Here is an 18739-nt window from a genome sequence, read left to right on the forward strand (position 1 = left end):
ACAATTCAGCAACCTCTAAATTCAGGCCAGAAAAGCCTATCTTGATGTTGGCTGAATGTGTAGCATCCTCCTTGAACCATCATCTCTCATTCATTCTGTACCCTCCGGATTACTCATCTGCTGGGCCTAAGACTGGAATAACCATTGGATTATGCTTCAGAGGCTACTTCAGGGGAATGGTCTATTGGCCCTGGCTTGTCCTCCCAGTTTTCAAGGAGACCAAGTAGGAAAAACAGAGCCTTTTGTGGATTGGTCTGCCAACAGAGTCCTGTTCTTATTGTGCTCGCTTGGACACAGTTCTCACAGTTGGGATATAGTTTAACATCCTCCAAAGATGTTTGGTCATGAACAGGTTGTTAGAGGAATGAACCGTTGCTGGCATTGTGGTGGATAAGCCAATGCCTGGGATGCCAGCATCCTATATGGATGCTGGTTGGTGTCCCAACTGCTCTGGCTCTAATCTAGTTCTCTGTTAATGGCCTGGAAAAATCAATGGAAGATAGTCTTAAGTATTTGGGACCCTACTACCCATGTGGAAGCCCGGGATGAAACTCCTCACTCTTAGCTTCAGCCTGGCATAGCCCTGGCCATTGTGGCCATCTCAGGTGTGAACCAATGGAGGAAAGTCTCTCTTTTTTTCTCTTTCTTCCCCTCTCTCTGTAACTGTCTTTCATAAATGAATGTTTAGGGGGATTCCCAGAGCCTATGAAACTGTCACATAATGCAAAATAATTAATAAAAAAAAGTAAAAAAAATAAATAAATGTTTAAAAAAGAAAGAAAAGAACAGCTTTGTGATGCAATGAGTTAAGCCACTGCCTGCAATACCAGCAACCCTTATGGGCACAAGTTTGAGTCCTTATTGCTTATTTTCTGCTAACGTGCTTGGGAAAATGGTAGAAGGTTCAAGATTTTGGACCCTTGACACCCAGTTAGGAGCCTCAGATGGAATTCCTGGCTCCTGGTTTCTGTCTGGCCAAGTTTCAGATGTTGTAGCCATTTAGGTAGTAAAACAGCAGATGAAAGATTTTCCTCTAAGTCCTCCTCTCTCTGTAACACAGTCTTTCATGTAAATAATCTTGAAGCAAAACAGAAAAGGATGAGTCCCACCTCTGAATTCTTCTCTAGCTTCTTGTTTGGTGATATGATCGTTCCTTCCAATACACACACACACACACACACACACACACACACACACACACGTCAACAATCATGCTACAGGTTTGTATATCCAGCTGATATTTGCTGGAGGAAACTGGATAATCCATTGCGAAATGCAGATGACAGACTTACCTGAGCAGTTGGAAATCACAGTGTCGTAAGCTTTGCTTTTAACCCAAATCGTTCGAATCACAATGCCATAGATGACACTGCAGAAAAAATCAAAGGAAATATTAACAAGACTGGCAGGACTGGAGTGTGAAGACATGGAGAGGGAACCACTCTCACTTCCTTGGATGCAGGGTAATCTCTCAGCCAAACTTTCCCCCTTTTCTTTCAGAAACTCACAGTGACCACAACAATCATCACAGTGAAGCGACATTATTCTAAAGTGAGGAGGTTAACAGCTGGGGAAGCAAAATATTTTCCATAAGGAAATCCCAGATGGTAGGGAGAACAGTCATGTCTTGGAATCAGAGACTGGCAGTTGGGTCTGGGACATGGGCATCTTAATGGCCAGGACAGATTTTTTTCTTGTCTTTTTGCCACCATTTTGCCTCCTATCACATCCACTCTTGCACTATATGTTCTGTGCTTGACTCACAGCCATTAGTAAATTCTGTATACTAAGTGTCTTTTGGTAAACATAAAAATCTGTTTTCCCCTTTCACATTTTTTTCCTCGTCTGTTTGAAACATAGAGTGACAGAGGGAGAGATAGCAGGAGAGAAATCTTCCATCTGCTGGTTCACTTCTCAAACGCTCCCAACAGCTGTGGTTGGGCCAAGCTGAAGCTAGGACCCAGTGGCTGCATCTAGATCTCCTGTGTGTTTGCAGGAGCCAAACTGCTGGGCCATGAGCAGATGAATCTCAGATCAGCACTCAAGATATGGATATGAATGTCTCAGGTCACAGCTTAATCCATCGCATCGCAATGGCTCCCCCATTCCATTTTTCATTTTATTTGATGCATTAAATTTATTAAAGACCTCAATTTAATACTTCAGGACAAAATGTTGCTTAATTTTAAAATAGCACAATCTCTCCTTTTGAGATTATAAGTTTTTTAAAAAAGTAAAGTTGAAGCTTCAATTTATAGTAGCTGAGAAAGCACTAATTGCTTTCAATGATCTTCAGACTATAAGTTAATTAAGGACTGTGTTAAAAATCCTCTGTTCCAATTGTCTTTTCCCATTCTTGTTGAGCAAGCTCTGCTGAGCAATCCAGGCAAGCCCAAGATTTTTGAAATTTCCCTTCCTTCTCATATACTTAACCAGGGGTTTTCTGGAGTTTGTCTGCCTCAAAAGAGTTATTAGTCTCTTCTTCTTCTGTTCAATATTCACCTTGCTTTCCAGGTCAGTGAAATACAAAGCAAGGTCAGTATTACCTGGATATGTTCCTGGTGTGTGACAATTTAAACCCTAATATTGAATTGGTCAGTAATGCAAATGCTTATTGGACATCAACTCTATACATAGTGGAAAAGTGAAAAAGGATCCTCTGCAATAGAAATCTCGGCCCTTTCGTTCTATTAGGATTTGTCAAGTGAGTGGAGAACCAGCATCAATTTTATTGTTTGCTGGGAGAACACCCACCAGCTACAGGGCCTCTAACACTTCACTGCCCAAACCAGGCAACTTCTTAGTGGGCAGTGGCGATGCATCAGCAAGACCTCCACAACACTCGTCCCGTTTCCCACATCCTTCGGCTCATCCATCAGCTCCTTCTGAGAATTGTCCCTTCAGAGGGACCATTCCCTGCCTCTTCCTGTCTGTCTCTGCCCTTCAGTATTCATTCAGACCCCCACTGTCTCTTTAAATTCATTTGCATAGCTTATTCGGTTGTAGTAAAATGCATTTTGCCATATTGTAGTGGTATGTTTTGATGATTTCCTTGAAGTTGCTGTGTTAGCCATTTTTAATTGTACATTTCTGCAGCATTAAGTGTATTCATCTTATTGTGCAAGCATCACTGCCATCTGTCTGCAGCTGAAATTCTGTGCTAACCAAACATAACAATTCAGGACACTCCATGCATTTTGTGTCATCCATGCTCAGGGGCCATGCTGATCTCTCTCATTCCAAACTTGGTGGATGTTCAAGAAAGAACCCTTGATAATGTCATGCGGATCATTGTTGTAATTTTTTTTAGCATCCTCATTGAGCTGCTGTCTCTGAATCCCTTGGCACCTAGGGAGCTGGAATTCCGGCACAGAGAGCCATGGCTTCAAATCCCATCTTGTAGATGATGGAAAATTCCTGACTTCTCATTCTGACTGCAAATCAGGGAACCCTGGCTTACCCTTCCCCTGACTTGAAGCCAAATTTCCACATGGTGATATCCAGTCTCTTTGGCCAGAGCAGCCAAGACTCCTGTTGTATTCTTTTCATGTCCTTACCCCTCTCAGCAATATCCTATTTCCTGTACTCCTCTTTGCCTGGCACACCTTTCCACTGTGCTGGTCTGCTTATCCCACAGAAGCAGGCCACCCAAAGTCAGGTGTACCATGCAAGAGACCGTGAATGTCTCTTCCAGAACTTTCTCTCTGTGTTTGTCTTGATCTCCCCTTGGAATGCATTTTCATCCTTTTTAAAATTCATTCTCCACACACCATTAACTGCAAAACTTTTTCAAGTTATCCTGTTCCTGGCTATACTTAGCACCCTGTTCCTTGTGAACTTTGTACTGGTATAGCACCCGTCAAACTGAGTCCTGACTGTGGCAGCCGTATCTTGAAGATCAAGAAATAGAGCAGATTGAAGGAAAAAGAACCCTCTTTGTGTTGGGGGTGACTTCTCGCATATATTTGATTTATCTCCACTCCTGCCATCAGTTCAGCTCTTCTGGAAGATTTCTGGAAATCTGAAAGGTAAAGGGTTACCCAGATTGTGAAGAGTTCCCCTTCCCTAAAACTCTCTTGTCTAGTTCAGATTTTGCAATGACCAGCCAGACACAGCCCTGGTTTCCTTTATTTGTTCACTCCAGGAACTGTCTGACCTATTATATGTACTGTGGTAGTCAAACCTACCAGGTCCTGGCCCTGTACAGCCAACATTTATTTGCTAAATAGATAATAATAAATTGAGGATACACATAGGATATGTGAGTGAGTGAAAGAGCAATGGGCTATGAAGATAACATGCAAACGACAATGAAGGGGCTTTGCTGTGCTTTGGACTCCAGAAAGCCTTCCCATATGTTTTGGATAAGATCTGAGGGATTGAAAGTTTTTCTCAAATAGTTAACTGAGAGCATTTTGTATGTCATTAACCTGAAGGAATGATCAATTCTGAAGTGACAGATACGTTGGTTACCTTGATCCCTGATCGTTATACATCGTGTGATTGAAATGTCACAGCATACTACTCCATAACTCTGTATAATTACTGCGTTACTTAAAATATGCTAAGCATAAAAATTAAAAGTACTTTATCAATACTTAAGTTAATCATGTAGGCCAAGGGGATGTTGTGTGCAAAGGTTCTGAGGCAAGAGGGAGTGTGGCATATTTGAAGAACACAGAGAAAGCCAAGGAGGCTAAAGGTTGGAGAATAAGGAAGTTTACTTAGCCCAAGATGACAGAAAATGAAGTGGTGACTAGTTCTTGCATGGCCTTGTGGGGTGGATGAAAGGTTTTCAACTTTATCCTGAAACAATAGGAACCTACCGAGGAACTCCAAGCAGGAAAGAGAAATGATTCATCATTCCTTTTTTTTTTTAAGATCAAACATTGTTCATAATGAATAATTTGTTTGCATTTGTGCAAAAACTACATAAAATTATAGGGATGTGACGGAATTGGCAGGCTGTACAAGAAATTCTTAGCAGTGGTAATACTAAAGGAATAAGCTGAGAGCAGGTAGGAGGAGGAGGATTTTTATTACTGATTTTATTGTCTTTTGGATGCTTAGTACTTTTCCACACCAAATGGTAACTCTGGCTAGTATGTAGAGCAACAACTTAAAAGGTAGAGAATGAAAAGAAGCTATTACACTAGACTGGGCTGAAAATGGTGACAATCAGGGGAATGTCGAGTGACTCAGTTGTCCTTGAACTTTTATTCCATCTTAGTAAAATGACTGCAGTCAGAGAAAACGTGGTGTGGGGGTATCCCATGCACTCTGGCTTAGAAATCCTGCATGGAAACGGAAGTCATGTGGCCCACTGCTCCCTCAGGTGCCCATGGAGGGCCTGCCCAGGAGGGGTTAGTCATGTTGGGCTCTGCCAAGGGGCTCTGTTCCTCCATAAATCATCTGGCATTCTTTGTCTCATGAGCTCTATCAGCTAATGTAGTCTTGGACACCACATAATACATGCTTAATACACACAAACTGCTTTAACACAAGTTCTTTTGGTGATTATTCATATGAAATATGAGAAGAAGGAACAGTTTCCGGTGGCCAGAATTGGGTCCTGTAGCCCTTCCGGAATCAGTGACATATGAAGGGCAATATTGTGGATGAGTTCATGAATGGCAAAAAGAAGGAAAGGAATCCAAGTTGGAACCTCCAGCCTCTACTGTAACATAGCAAACTAAGAAGAAAGTGTTTCAAGAGACATTGCTGTTGCCATCTCTGGATTAATACCACACAGGGCTGCATTGTGTTTCCTGCTACTGTTGTTGACTCAGGTTCTGTCAGCCTTATTGGCCTTGGATCTCAGGCCCTGGATGGTGATGGCTGGACTCCCGGGTCCCCAGTACCCACTATGATCCTGCACTCCACAGCCTTATTCCAACCTAACATGGGGCTGATACCCATTCTCCAAGTAAAATAGATGAGTCCCCCCCCTCCATATCACCTATCAGCATTGCGTGACTAATGTGCATTTTTGCACTTACTCTTTTGCAATTTTTGTCTCTGAAATTTTTTTCCAGCCTATACCTTTATCTCATAGAGATAAAATGATAAGCGGATGAGAAATCAATTATGGAACAAGAAAATAAGCACGGCTAAAGTAAAGCAATTACACCAGGACTAATAACCTCGCCTGTAACAATTAGACAGTTGCATCAAGTGAATTTTGAAATCACAGGAGTTGTTTTGACCCAGAAAAGTAATGTGTTTCCTTGGCTGTCAGTCACTAGGATTTCCAGTCCTGGGAGCATGACTTAGTGCGTGGTAGAAAAGCTACATCTTTATTCATACACGGTCCTCAGGAGACTTTGCCACAGATGCTGCAGCTCCTTCCTTCCTCTGTGTTCCCCCCTTCCCTGCCTGGCTCCACACTCCTTTGCTTCCTTCCTCCCTTTCCACTTTCATTACATGTATATTTATGGAGGAGCTACCATATGCCCCAAACTGATGTAGGCACTAAGAGTGTGTGTGTGTGTGTGTGTGTGTGTGTGTGTAGGGGGAATGACAACTGTTACATGATTGGTGCAGTTTATCGGTCAGGCCTGCCTTGTTTTTTCAATCCAGAGTTTACCAAGTGTCTATTGTGTGCCAGGTTTGGAATCCAAATACTAGGAGGCAGTAGTCTCTGTGCTCCTAAGATGCAGCCCCACCAGCAGGCAGCTGCATGACCCTGAAACCTTCACAGCAAGAGCAAAGCCTAGCTGAGATTATGGAGTGAAATGTTGGCCTGGATAGTTTCATAGTGGAGTTGATACTGGAAATGAGACAAGTTTGTGAACAAGGTTGTCAGAAGGGATGGCAAACTGAAGACAATTCAGCCATTCAGCCAGGAGAAACAATGCACACAAAGCCTCAGTGGAGAGTGAAACATGGGGCTTCATGGCTGTAGCTCTGGATGCAAGCCAAGGGCATCTGCAGCTCAGCCTAGCACAGCCAGGTAGTCTTGGAAAAAGACCAGTGATCCCATCCTAGCAAGCGTTAAATGAACGTAAAGGTGCAATAGGTAAAAGCAATGTATTGTTTGTGGAAGAAAAACTACTGATTTAGTTACTTGTGCTCTCTTAATTATGTTTATCACTACTAACAGAAAAAAAGGAGGCAAAAGACAAGCTGGGAAAATATGGACAACATTAAAACAGGACAATGTTATTGTAGAAAATATTTCTAAAGAGAAAATAAAAACATTAAAAAGTGAGTAAAACAATATGAATATATACTCTAAAGTTGTAATAGATATGTAAAAATACAATCATTCTCATTTGATATGAGAGAAATTCAAACAAAAACAACAAGGAAATGTTGCCTTACCCCTCTGTAGATTTGGTAAATATACATAGATACACACATGGTCTTCAAAATGGTAGTGGAAAATGAGAATTATCTTTGAATTCACGTTTCGTTGAGCATTTTGAAGAATGGCCTGATGTGTAATATTCATGAGCAACAGGGAGATGTGGGTAACAACGTGAGACAATACCTTAGAGCTGTTTATTCTGTATACTTAAGCTTGGTATTAAGAGTTGATGCCGACTAAAGTGAGGTATAGCAGGAGGATCAGGATTAGGGGACTACAACAGGAGGGGAAAGAAGGAAGGAAGGAAGGAAGGGAGGAAGGAAGGAAGGAAAGAAGGAAGGAGAATGAGGAGAGATGGGTGTAAGGAGGGGAGAAGAAAAGGGGTAGGTATTGAGGCACAGTAGCTTGACCAGCTATTTGGTACAGCAGCAACCTTTATTAGAATATTGGTTTTGATGTTGTTCCTCTGCTTCCAATCCAGCTCCCTAGTACTTGGGTCCCTGCCATCCATGTGGGAGACCTAAATGGAGTTCTTGGCTCCTAACTAACCTGCCCATCCCCAGCTGTTATGTACATGTGGGAAATAAACCAGAGGAAGGGAATCAAAGATCTCTCTCTCTCTCTCTCTCTCCCCATTGGTTTGTCTTTTGAAGGAAGGAAAGGTGGGAAGAATTTGAACCTTAGCTTTGAGAGCTATGAAAACCAAGTGTGCATGGGAGAACTACATTTTGGGATAGGAGATAAGAGGAAGAGAGACAAAGACACTGAAAGACTTTGATCCTTAACTCAGACAGTTGCGGAATTATGGCTACCATAACAGAAACTAGTTGGAAAACCAGGAGCTCACTGGGCTCTACCTGGATCTACTCTCAGTTCAGGAAGGAGGTTGCTGCTAAGAGGTTGAGAGTTACCCAGTTCCCTGTACTGGAAGAGTGAAGACACTGGGTGAGCAGTGGGCTTCCCATCAGATAGGGCATGCTTCCGAGTAGCTCCAGCAAGTGGGCATCCATGATTGAGGCTTTATGTCTCCACCATGGCCAAAGCAAGTAGCATGAAGCAGGTCTTTGGAAGCCTTGGTTTGATGAGAGCTGAGCAGAATGTGCTTTTGAGATAGTTTCCTTTTATCAGCAACTGTGTCTTGTCTTTTCAAGGACCAAGTCCTGGTCATGCAGGGCTGAGTGACAGACCTGGCCAGGCGCTGAGTGTGGTGAGCTGTATGGGGCACAGGCTGAGCAGCAGTTGTCCACTGAGTCCAGCCTCACTTCTTTCCTGAGTGGACCTTCTAACGTGGCTGTGACTTTCCTTCAGTTGGTTCTAAAGAACTTCCATCTTTCTTTGAAGCAGCCACTTACAGACAACTTGGTGGAGAAGACAGTGGGATATTGAGATAAAATGTAGATATTAATTTGTCTACTAAGCAAAGATGATGGGACAATATATAAAATCAGCAAAATGGCAGCTCTGGTTGGTGGGGTTAATGCTCCCACCCGGCTGGACCTCACTTAGCTACTTCTCGCCCTTCATTGATTCTGGTGATAAATTCAGGGGCTGGACAGTAGGATCAATGGCCTTTCTCCCAGCTTTAGTATTTTATGAAAGATGAAGAATGAACAGGAAAAGGTGATTCCCGTAATGTCATGAAACACTTGAAAAATGCTCAATCAGCTTAATTAAAGAAGTGCATATTAGTATAATGAGTTTTTGAAACCTCTTATGCTAGCAAAGATTTTTAAAAAGATTTATTCGTTTATTTTATTTGAAAGAGTGAGACACACACACACACACAGGGAAAGAGAGAGGGAGGGCAGGAAAGAGAAAGAGGAGGCACAAGAGAATTCTTATCCATCAGTTCACTTCCTAGATGTCTATAGTGACTGTGATTGGGTCAGGTCAAAGTCAGGAGTTGAGCACTCAGTTCTGGTCTCCTACATGAATGCTGGGAACTGACTCATTGAATCATCCCCACTGCCTCCACAGCTCTGCAGAGGCAGGAAACTGGAATTAGGAGTCACTGCTGGGAATGGAAACCCAGTGCTCTGACGTGTATCTTATATGGCATATTTACCATTCAGTCAGATGTCTAGTTTTTTTTTTTTATCACAATATTCTTTATATAATCAAAGAGCTGCTTGTGTTTGGCTTAGAACTTATCATGTGACACATCATTATAGGCATTCAAAAAGTTTAAGATTGGTGTAGCCCATGAACACACTCAACCTGACAAGTCTCTTCCTGTAGTTTTCTACCCTACTCATGCACACACAACTATTGTGTCACGATGATCCTGCCTTGGGATCAAGTGGGACCTACTATGGTCATTTTGTTGGACTCATTTTTGCAGAAAGACTATCTCTGGTTTACCTCCGGCCACAGGAAGTAGGGGACAACTAATGGTTTAGACGTCACGGCTGTTTACAGTTGAGCTTCCCTCAGCTATCGTAGGGGGCTATTGACAACTTCTCTCCTCCTGGCCTGGCTTGTCTGCCCACTCACTGTTCCAACACTCCCACTGTCTTCAACCAGATCCCTGAAACTTTCATCATGCCTTGTAGTTTAAAGGCTGCCTGATGTAAGAAAAAGAATTATATGTGAAGTCTGAGAGTTCTGAGTTTCAACCCTCTTTGAATCTGTGTTTTGTCACTTACTGGGTAGGGCAAAAGTAGTTATGTTATAGGGTTGTGCTGTGGTTAATGGTGATGATTATTAATTACTCAGCACAGTTCCCTTCCTGTAGTATATTCAAGAAATATTAGTTCGCTCCTCCTGCCTCTACTTTGAAAGGGTTGAATATGGTCTATCAAACCATCATAACTTTAGAAGAAATCTGGTGGCCTGGGTAGTTCCCCATAGATGCTAGGGATAACAAGTGGCCTGAAATGGAGGGAAGGAGGACACCAGCTGGGGATCCAGGAAAGCCCCTGTGTGAGTCTGGTCAGTTGACCTCTTACCTGATGATTGTCAGAGGGATGAAGTACACTAGCAAGGCCACAATGGTCATGTATGGTGTCCAGTAGGAGTCATCAGGCCACAGGGCCCAGCACTGCACTTCACCATTGGAAAGCGTTCTTTTCCCAAATATGATCAAGGTGGGGATGGAGAACAGGAAAGACAGGCCCCAGGCAATCCCGATCAGCACCTTGGCTTGCTTTTCTGCTCAAAGAAAACAGAGATGTACATGGGAAGCTGAAAGAATTCTCTGGGAACACACTGGGAGTCCAGTGTGCAAGGAGCACACTTTGAGTTTTCAACCCAAAGCTGGAGAGCCACAGCCACCACTTGATTGATGGATCATTGGATTAATGGCCAAGGGACAACCCAAATTGAATTGCAGTTAAAATTCTAACTCAAGACTCCAACTTGTTCAGTGCAGTGGTGACATATCTTTTATAAGCACATTTGATGTTTCTTCTTAGTGTGTGCAACTCACCAAGAACAGAGCCCCAGCTATCCTCTACAGTATGTCAGATGCAGATTCTGAGAGTCTCTAGTTTCTAATAGAATGTAATTCCAAACCCTTTCAGACTAGAGCCAGAATGGGAGACATTATTCCACTTTTCTTGGGCCATACCTTCATACTGCTCTTCATCATGCTCAATCATCCAAAGCCTCACACCTGCTCTGAAGGTTTGTCATGATGGTGGCTTCCTGAATCCCAGGAAGAGTCAGCTCAGCCAGCATGGCCAGGCAATGGAAGAAAATGATGAACTTTGACAACAGCTTAGCAGAAAGAGTCACAACACTTAAAAAATATCTTTTTGGGTCCTGCTATGGGGTACAGCAGATTAATCTAGGGCTTGCAATGCTAGCATCCCATATCAGAGGTCTCATTCAAATCCCTTCTGCTCCACTTCTATTGCAGCACCTTGCTAATAAGCCAAGGAAAGCAGTGGATGATGTCCAATGTACTTGGGAACCTGCTACCCACATGTGGCATTTCTGGTTCTTGGCTTAATCCCAGTCAACCCTGGCTGTTAGGACTATGGGAAGCAAACCATCAGATGGAAGATCTCTCTCTCTCCCTCTCTTTCTCTGCCATTCTGTCAGATAAATGAGTCTTTACCAAAAAGAACAAAAGCAAAAAAGTTACTCTTGGGCTAACATTGTGGCATAGAGGGGAAAGCTGCCACCCAACTCCCTGCTAATGGTCTAGAAAAAGCAGTGCAAGATGGCCTCAATGCTTGGACTCCAGCTACCCATGTGGGAAACCTATATGAAACACCCAGCTCCTGGTTTCAGCCTGACCATTGTGCTCCTTTGGAGGTGAACCAGCAGATAAAAGATAGTCCTCTTCCTCTCTGTTGCTGTAACTCTGACTTTTAAATAAATAGAGACCCTCCTTTAGATAAAAACCTGAAGTCCAGGAAGGTGGACCAGCCCCTCCGCTCTCCACTCCTCCCCAGGTGGCTCACTGTGTGGGCCTCTGGAGCTAGGGGAAAAGCAAGGAGAGTTCTCACTGTCCTGAGGTGACTTTATGCTCTCTTTGTGTGGCCCTGTCTGAAGCTGACTCTTTATCACCTTTGGAAGTTTACTTGGTTCTTTGGAAAAATCTCAGTGGGACAACCTGCCTGACATAGACAGTGCTAGGATTTGACTCCTGAACACATGGTTAGAATCTGCACACCTGTTTCAGTAGATCTTGGGGCTTTGACTTTTAGGAGAGTCTATGTTGCTTGAGCCTTACTCTGATTATCCTTGGGGGTATTAACTGTGAAGTCCCTTTTAACAGGGATGGCGATGGAAATAATCAAATGGAAGAACACAGTATTAAGCTGCAGACTGAACTCTACCACCATTAGCTAGAAAATGTTTTCTAAAGGCCCCACAGGATTCATGCTTGGAGCTGTTACTGCTGCAGGGGTCCTGGGCTATCCTGAAACAGCTTCACTGTGTTGGCTCTAACTGGACCAGGTGTACAGCTTTCAAAAACACACCACAGAAAGATGCTGGCCTTCAAGCCCACTGAGCACACCTGCCTCGGAGACTCTGCTCTGAGCCTGAGGCTGCAGCCCCGAGCAGAAGCAGTGCAGGCTTGAATGCCAGCTGAACTGGCTGTGGAGAGTCTCCTCCACAGAAAGTCCCCGCTCCCTCTGTTCTTGTCCAGTTCTGCACTTCTCTCAGTCTTCTACCTTTCTGGACAATATACAACACTTTTTAAAAAATGTAAGTTATACTTGGTTGGAGAAATATTAGCAACAAAAATTTATAATAAGAAGAAAAATCTAAGGTGGCAATAGCTTGGCATTTGATAACATCATAATATAATATAATATAATATAATATAATATAATATAATATAATATAAAATACAGTATATAATAATTATGAGTTTGTAACATGAATGCTGCTTTGAAACCTATTTTTCCTCTGAAGAAAGATACTATTATTCACTTTTCATGTTATCAAAAGTTACATATGTACAAGTGTCATTCAGGCAGTAAGAGCCTTTCTTCAAATATAATTTTATTTTGAGCCCAGAATGAAAATCTTAAGAAAGGCTGGAAGCTGGGAGCTGGATGACATTAGTAGTTCCATGAAGCCTGCTTTTCTGAACCCCCGTGAGTGACCTGTGACTTGAAAACATGATAAGTAATATTTTTCCTTGGTCACACTCAACTGCAGTTTTCTCTATAGTCTACTACAAAGCATTTTGTTTCCAAATCATTTCCATTGTAAAAGCTTTCTGTGTACCTTTCTGTACAGTTCTTATTAACATGAATTCTTACAAGCAGAATATTCATAAACTTTTCACTAGTCTGGGCACATTCCTCACCCCCTCTCCCAACTGGCTACATTTTACAGCTGTCACAGGGACTTGATATTTCCATTCCTTTGTGTCCTCCCAACACTGAAAGGAATAATTTCTTTTGCCATTTTGTTGGGGAACATTTTCATCCCAATGTTTGCTCTTGCAATACCTGAATTGATAGTACAAATAAGCGTGTCTACATGTCTTCTATCCATTTGTGTTTCTTTCTTAAAATTGTGGTCATGTTCGTGTCCCATTTTTCAAGTGGCATGTTCTTATAGTTTCACCACAGTACTTTATATGAAGAATATTATTCCTTGTCTATTCTATAAATATATTCTTCATTTGTCCCTTCCCTTTTAAATTTTTTTTAAAATTTTTTCTATGATAGGCAGAAATACAGAGAGAGAATGAGAGAGCTGTCTTTCATCCACTGGTTCACTCCCCAAATAGCCACAGTGGCTGTTGCTGAGCCAATCCAAAGGCAAGAGCTAGAAGCCTCTTCCGGGTCTCCCATGCAGGTCAGGGTCCCAAGGCTTTGGGCCGTCCTGCACTGCTTTCCCAGGCCACAAGCAGGGAGCTGGATGGGAAGTGGAGCGGCTGGGACACCAACAAGCACCATGGTGCCACAGGTGGAGGCTTAGCCAGCTGTGGCACAGTGCTCACCCCTGCCTCCCTTTACTTTTTAATTTTGCCTGTGGTTTCTATTATTTGTGCAAATAAATTTTAAAAATTGTTATAGTAAAAATCTCGAGTTCCCTCATTGCTGCTGCTTCAGGATGCTCCTAGGAAGGTTATTTCGGCACTAAGATTATGAGTTTCACTTGGAGGTTATTTCGGCACTTTCATAGTTTACAATGGTGCCTTTTTATTATACAATTAGAATTTATTGTGTAATTAGCTGTCACATATGATGATATGCTAGTTTTATAATGACTACTTAGCTATCCCACTACCATATACTGACTAACTCATTCTTACCCAACTAAATTGAAATTTTATATGCTCTGTGGTTCTGGTGTCAGTCACACCATTCTAAGTATCAATGTCTTACGTTTTAATGTCTGCTACTATATGCTTTATCATTATTGACATTTTCATAATGTTTATATTTCCTTGAGAGCCTTAAAGTTGACAACTTCTCAGGATTTGTTGGGGAAATAAACCTCCATTTTTGTAATAAACAATTTTTTGAAAGTTCCTGTTCAAATATCTCTGCTACTTGTCTTCCTGTCAAACACATGACCACAGCTTCCCGCCTTCTTGCAGCTCTCTGTGGCATTAATTGTGCTTACTTATTCTTATGCTCTACTCAGTCCATTGATTTTGCTTTCTCAGGTGTAAATCCTGTGGGATGGTATTTCAAATTTGTTACCTATTCCGCGCAGTTTGGTTTTTGCTAGCTCTTTGGTGATATTTGTTTGTACCTCCTTTTTGTAGTTAACGGTTCCTGTGAGGGCTTTCATTTCATCAGTTGTCACAGGAAGGTACTGCAGAGTCCTGAGCGCCGGGCTGTTTCAGGGGGGCATAAAGAGGAGTGGGATCTGCCTTGGGGCAGAGCAATGGTAACCTGTGTTAAAGTGGGCCCTCCCATCCTTCCAGTGTATTACTGCTCCCTAGGACACCTTTGTTTCCTTCAAACCCAGCCTAGGAAGCAGGGCTTGCCACCTCCGCTGCCCTCCTGCGATGGGCCAGGGCACCAGGCAGGGAGAGCTCCGTGACTGTCCTCCACGCTGGACACTCTCCTACTATCCGACTGATCTGTTCAGGAAGCGCTCTTACAGGCTTCTCTCACATGGCAGCAGTGTCACTGGGTTGTTGTGGACTGTGTGGTTTCTTTAACCCACCTTTGCCTTCTGCATCATGGAAGGGTTCTCTTCTTTCCAGTATGATTACCAATTAAAAAGATCTTTTGGATGATTCTGTGATTTGAATCGGGACGGCTTATGTCTTTGAATAGACACATGTGTCAGCAAGAGTTTAAAAGAACAACATGGATGAATTGCACCAGAATTAAAGACTGGAGGGGCGGGGGGTCTGTCCAGCCTCTCCTTTTGTGTGCTTTTAGATAGTCAGACTCATGGTGCAGAGGAGAGCGAAGGGAAGGAAGAGAAAAAAGTCAGGAGGAAGAAAATGATTCAGAGTCGACTTGGTGATAACAATTCTACCCACATTCCAGAAGGACAGAGAAGAATGCTTGATGGAGCCAGCTTACCTCCTTGCAGGAACTTCATGGGGTGCACAATAGCATGGTACCTGTCAATGCTGAGGGACACCAGGACGTAGGTGGAGGCATAGAGCAGTACAACCTGCAGACAGAAATGAGAGGTGAAGCAACACACACAGTAGAGGATTAGAGAGGAATGAATTAGCCCAGGGAGGGTCACATGTTGGGGTAGGCAGTGGGATGCCTCTGTACCACGGACACACTGCAGGCCTCAGTGCTGCCATCTGCCTCCCTAGCAGTGGCGTGTGAGCACAACTGTGGCCCTGACCTGCTCTCATGTTCGCTTGGTTTCTTGAACACTCCATATTTCAGGATCAGTTCCTCATGACATTTGCATGGTACATTTATCTATAATTGACTTTTAAAACTAAACTAATTTTCTCTGCCACAATTGACATTCCAGAATAATTAGAAACAAAAATCCATTTGCCTTTTTATCAGTGCGAGTTGTTGAGAGATGATAGAAGGGTTCCGGTTTCAGCGAGGCCGAGTGCTGGTTTGAATCATTTATCATCATCAGGGCTGACACATGCATAGCCATCCCCTACTCTGCATCTGCAGAGCTGTTGGCTGGGGTCAGTTCCCGGGGTCTCCCCTTCCTCCTTCGTGTTCTCTCTTTTATTAACCTTACCCACAACCTTTAATTATCCTGTGTGCAGTAACATTTGCATACTTTGAAGACAAGGACATTGGGATATAATAAGTTAATATCTTCTCTGTGAGGAGCATATTTAGAAAATAATTAAATGAAAGCTCTCTGAAAGGGTGATCAAGATGGAGATTTTTGGGGGGGAACTTGGAGCCTCATTTCTACCAAAAGTACCCTCTGTCTCTGCTGTGGAACTCAGGAGAACTCTTGATGTCATTATTGCCAACTAGCCTGAAGAGTGAAGTTGGTAGGTGAGCTTGTCTTCTGGCCTTCTTTCTAGCACTCACTTTTGTTTTGAATCCGCGTCTTTTTCATTTTTTTCCTCCCCTGCCCTGGGTCAAAGGAGTAGAAACCAAATACAGGTCTACTCCGCTTATAAGTTACAGTAAACCCAATGTAAGTTGAAAATATTGTGAATTAAAATGTGGCTTATACACCTGACTGGCCAAGCGTTGTGACTTAGCCTAGCCTGTCTAAAGATGCTCAGAACGCTCCCGTCAGCTGGCAGATGGGCAACCTCAGCCAACACAAAGCCTCTTCCATAACTAAGTCTTGACTATTTTATATCATTTAGTGAATACCATAAACAAACAAAAAACCCAGAATGATGATTTTAACTCCATCAGAAGGCAAAAACTTGGAAGTTTGGGTTCTTTGTTATTTTATTTCTGGAATACTGTTACAGGTGCTTGTGAATGGGGGTTCTGAGGAATAATCAGAGATGGAAGGCTCTGTTGAAGGATGCAAGAAGAAACTCTTTTCTTGTGAAAAAAGTGATAAATGAAAACTAGAAAATGAAATTATGTGTAGGAGCAAGAAGAAGGAACTGAGATTTCTGCATGTGATCTGTGGATTCAGAATTGTTGGGGTACACAGTGGAGAAGGCATGAGAGAGGGCTGGGACAGATGGCACCCAGTGGCCGAACCCCACAGAGAAATGTGATGCTCCTTCATAAGCAAGTGAGGCAGGTGCAGCTGTCTTGGGGGAGCTGGTTGACACAGTGAAGTATCTAGAGTAGGAGGAAGAGTCATAAACCAGGGTTTTTGGAGGAAACCTGGAGAAGGAGATAGTGTTAATAAAAAAAGAGATCAACTTTGGGACACAATAAAAAAGAGATTAAATTTCCTCAAATATTTAGACAGGCTAAAAAAACAAAGGTTCCCTAAAAAAGATGTATTTCACAGGATCATCCTTCTTCACAAACATAAATGCCAGAAAAAAAGGTAACGACATGTTCAGAATCTTGTGGGGAAAATTATAACCCAAGAATTTTATAAATATCATTTGTATGCCAAGGCATATAACAATTTTCTCCTATTTAAGGGAGAAGAAAATATAACATTGCACACACTCTTTGCAACAGTCCTCCTCGAGGAAACCTTCAGTCGACAGAGTGCTGTCACAGTCAGGAACTCACAAAGAGGAAAGGGTTGATAACACACTCGCAACTGTAGTCTGCAACCAAGTTTTAAAAACACTAAATGTTTATCAGATAATTATGAATCTGATTAGGGAAAATTTCAGAGAAGGATCTGCTGAAATCATGGCATGAACCAAATCAAGGTGTGCGGGCACAGTCCACCAGGGACTTGAATCACCAGGGACTCGAGTTAGACTGGATCCTTTTCCTTGTCTAGCTGCTTGTAGCCACATCCGTCTCTTCCTGCTGTTTAAGATAACCTATGCACAGTCCAGAAATTAGGATGTAGATTTTTTGTAGTGCTGTTTTCTTTGTTAAAAATAATATATAGCATCAGTAACATATGGACCGTTGCCATCAACCGAACTTTGCCTCCAATATATTTCTGTACAATACCTAACGTTATCGAACCTAAAACTACCTCACTGTTTTGTTGGCTTTCAGTAATAGACAATGATTTCTGGTTACTTCAGTGAGATGCGTGATCTCATAGCCATATGCTATATGTGCTGACAGAAACATTGGCACTATTACCCACCAAGGGGGAAAAACCCACTGAAAATGCTAATGTCCACCCTCTTCCCTTCTCCTTTACTACTTCAGATCAACCTGAGGTAGACGAATAGCCTATATTTTGTGTCTTCTAAACCTAAAAGCAAAAGAGAAGAATCTTTTAATTTAACCCTAGATAAATACCGGTCAGATACCTTCTCATCCTGTCACTCATGACGGAGGAAGTGGACACACAGCACCTGTTACCATCTGTGCAAACAGCTGTAGCTCTGATTGAGGTCTTAGCTTTACTGGCTTGTTTTTAGTACAGCTCAAGTTTGATTACCAAGTAAAAAGTTGAGCTCTCATTCAAGTTTCAGCAGGGAGAGATATAGATGTGTTGTTGGGATCCTTTTGTCAGCCTATCACAATGAATTTAAACAGAATGAATAAAGAAGAACTGAACATTGAGAGATTAAAATGATGTGACTGAAATAATCACAAACACTGCTCTTCAGAATAAATGTGAACAGCTTGCCAAAATGACAACTATGAAAACAGAGTTCTCCTATGGCGAGTGCTGAGGAGCCCTGAGTAAAGCTGCCTACTGTCCCACACGGGAGGGCTTGGCGGAAGCTCTGGCTGCTCTGCTTTGGATCCCAGTACCTGTGAGTGAACCTGGGAAGCAAGAGAATATGGCTCAAGTGCTTGAGCTCCTGCACCCAAGTGGGAGACTCGAATCACGTGCCTGGCTCCTGGATTCAGCCTGGCCTAGCCCCTGTCATTGCTGTTATTTGGAGAGTGATCCAATAAATGGAAGATCTCTTTCTCTCCTTCTAACCACTCTGTTTTTTAAATAAGTAAGTAAATATCTTTACAAATCTTCCCTAAAACT

General features: G+C 42.5%; 1 protein-coding gene and 1 pseudogene across 2 annotated transcripts in view; both read right to left on the reverse strand.

Moving 5' to 3' along the window:
• The window catches only part of NPSR1 (neuropeptide S receptor 1), a 117550-nt gene that overhangs the window by 10915 nt on the left and 87896 nt on the right, over positions 1–18739 (reverse strand). The window contains exons 4-6 of one of the 2 annotated variants that reach the window (XM_004582374.2): positions 15271–15364; positions 10258–10459; positions 1293–1369 (exon numbers count right to left, since the gene is read on the reverse strand). In XM_004582374.2, the coding sequence (XP_004582431.2) occupies positions 1293–1369; positions 10258–10459; positions 15271–15364 (373 nt within the window). The remainder of the gene's footprint in view (positions 1–1292; positions 1370–10257; positions 10460–15270; positions 15365–18739) is intronic. The other variant, XM_012926142.2, reaches the window with a different exon arrangement.
• On the reverse strand, positions 3173–3268 carry LOC118758202 (U6 spliceosomal RNA; annotated as a pseudogene).

The sequence above is a fragment of the Ochotona princeps genome, chromosome 20 (assembly GCF_030435755.1).
Source record: "Ochotona princeps isolate mOchPri1 chromosome 20, mOchPri1.hap1, whole genome shotgun sequence".
Lineage (NCBI taxonomy): Eukaryota > Metazoa > Chordata > Mammalia > Lagomorpha > Ochotonidae > Ochotona > Ochotona princeps.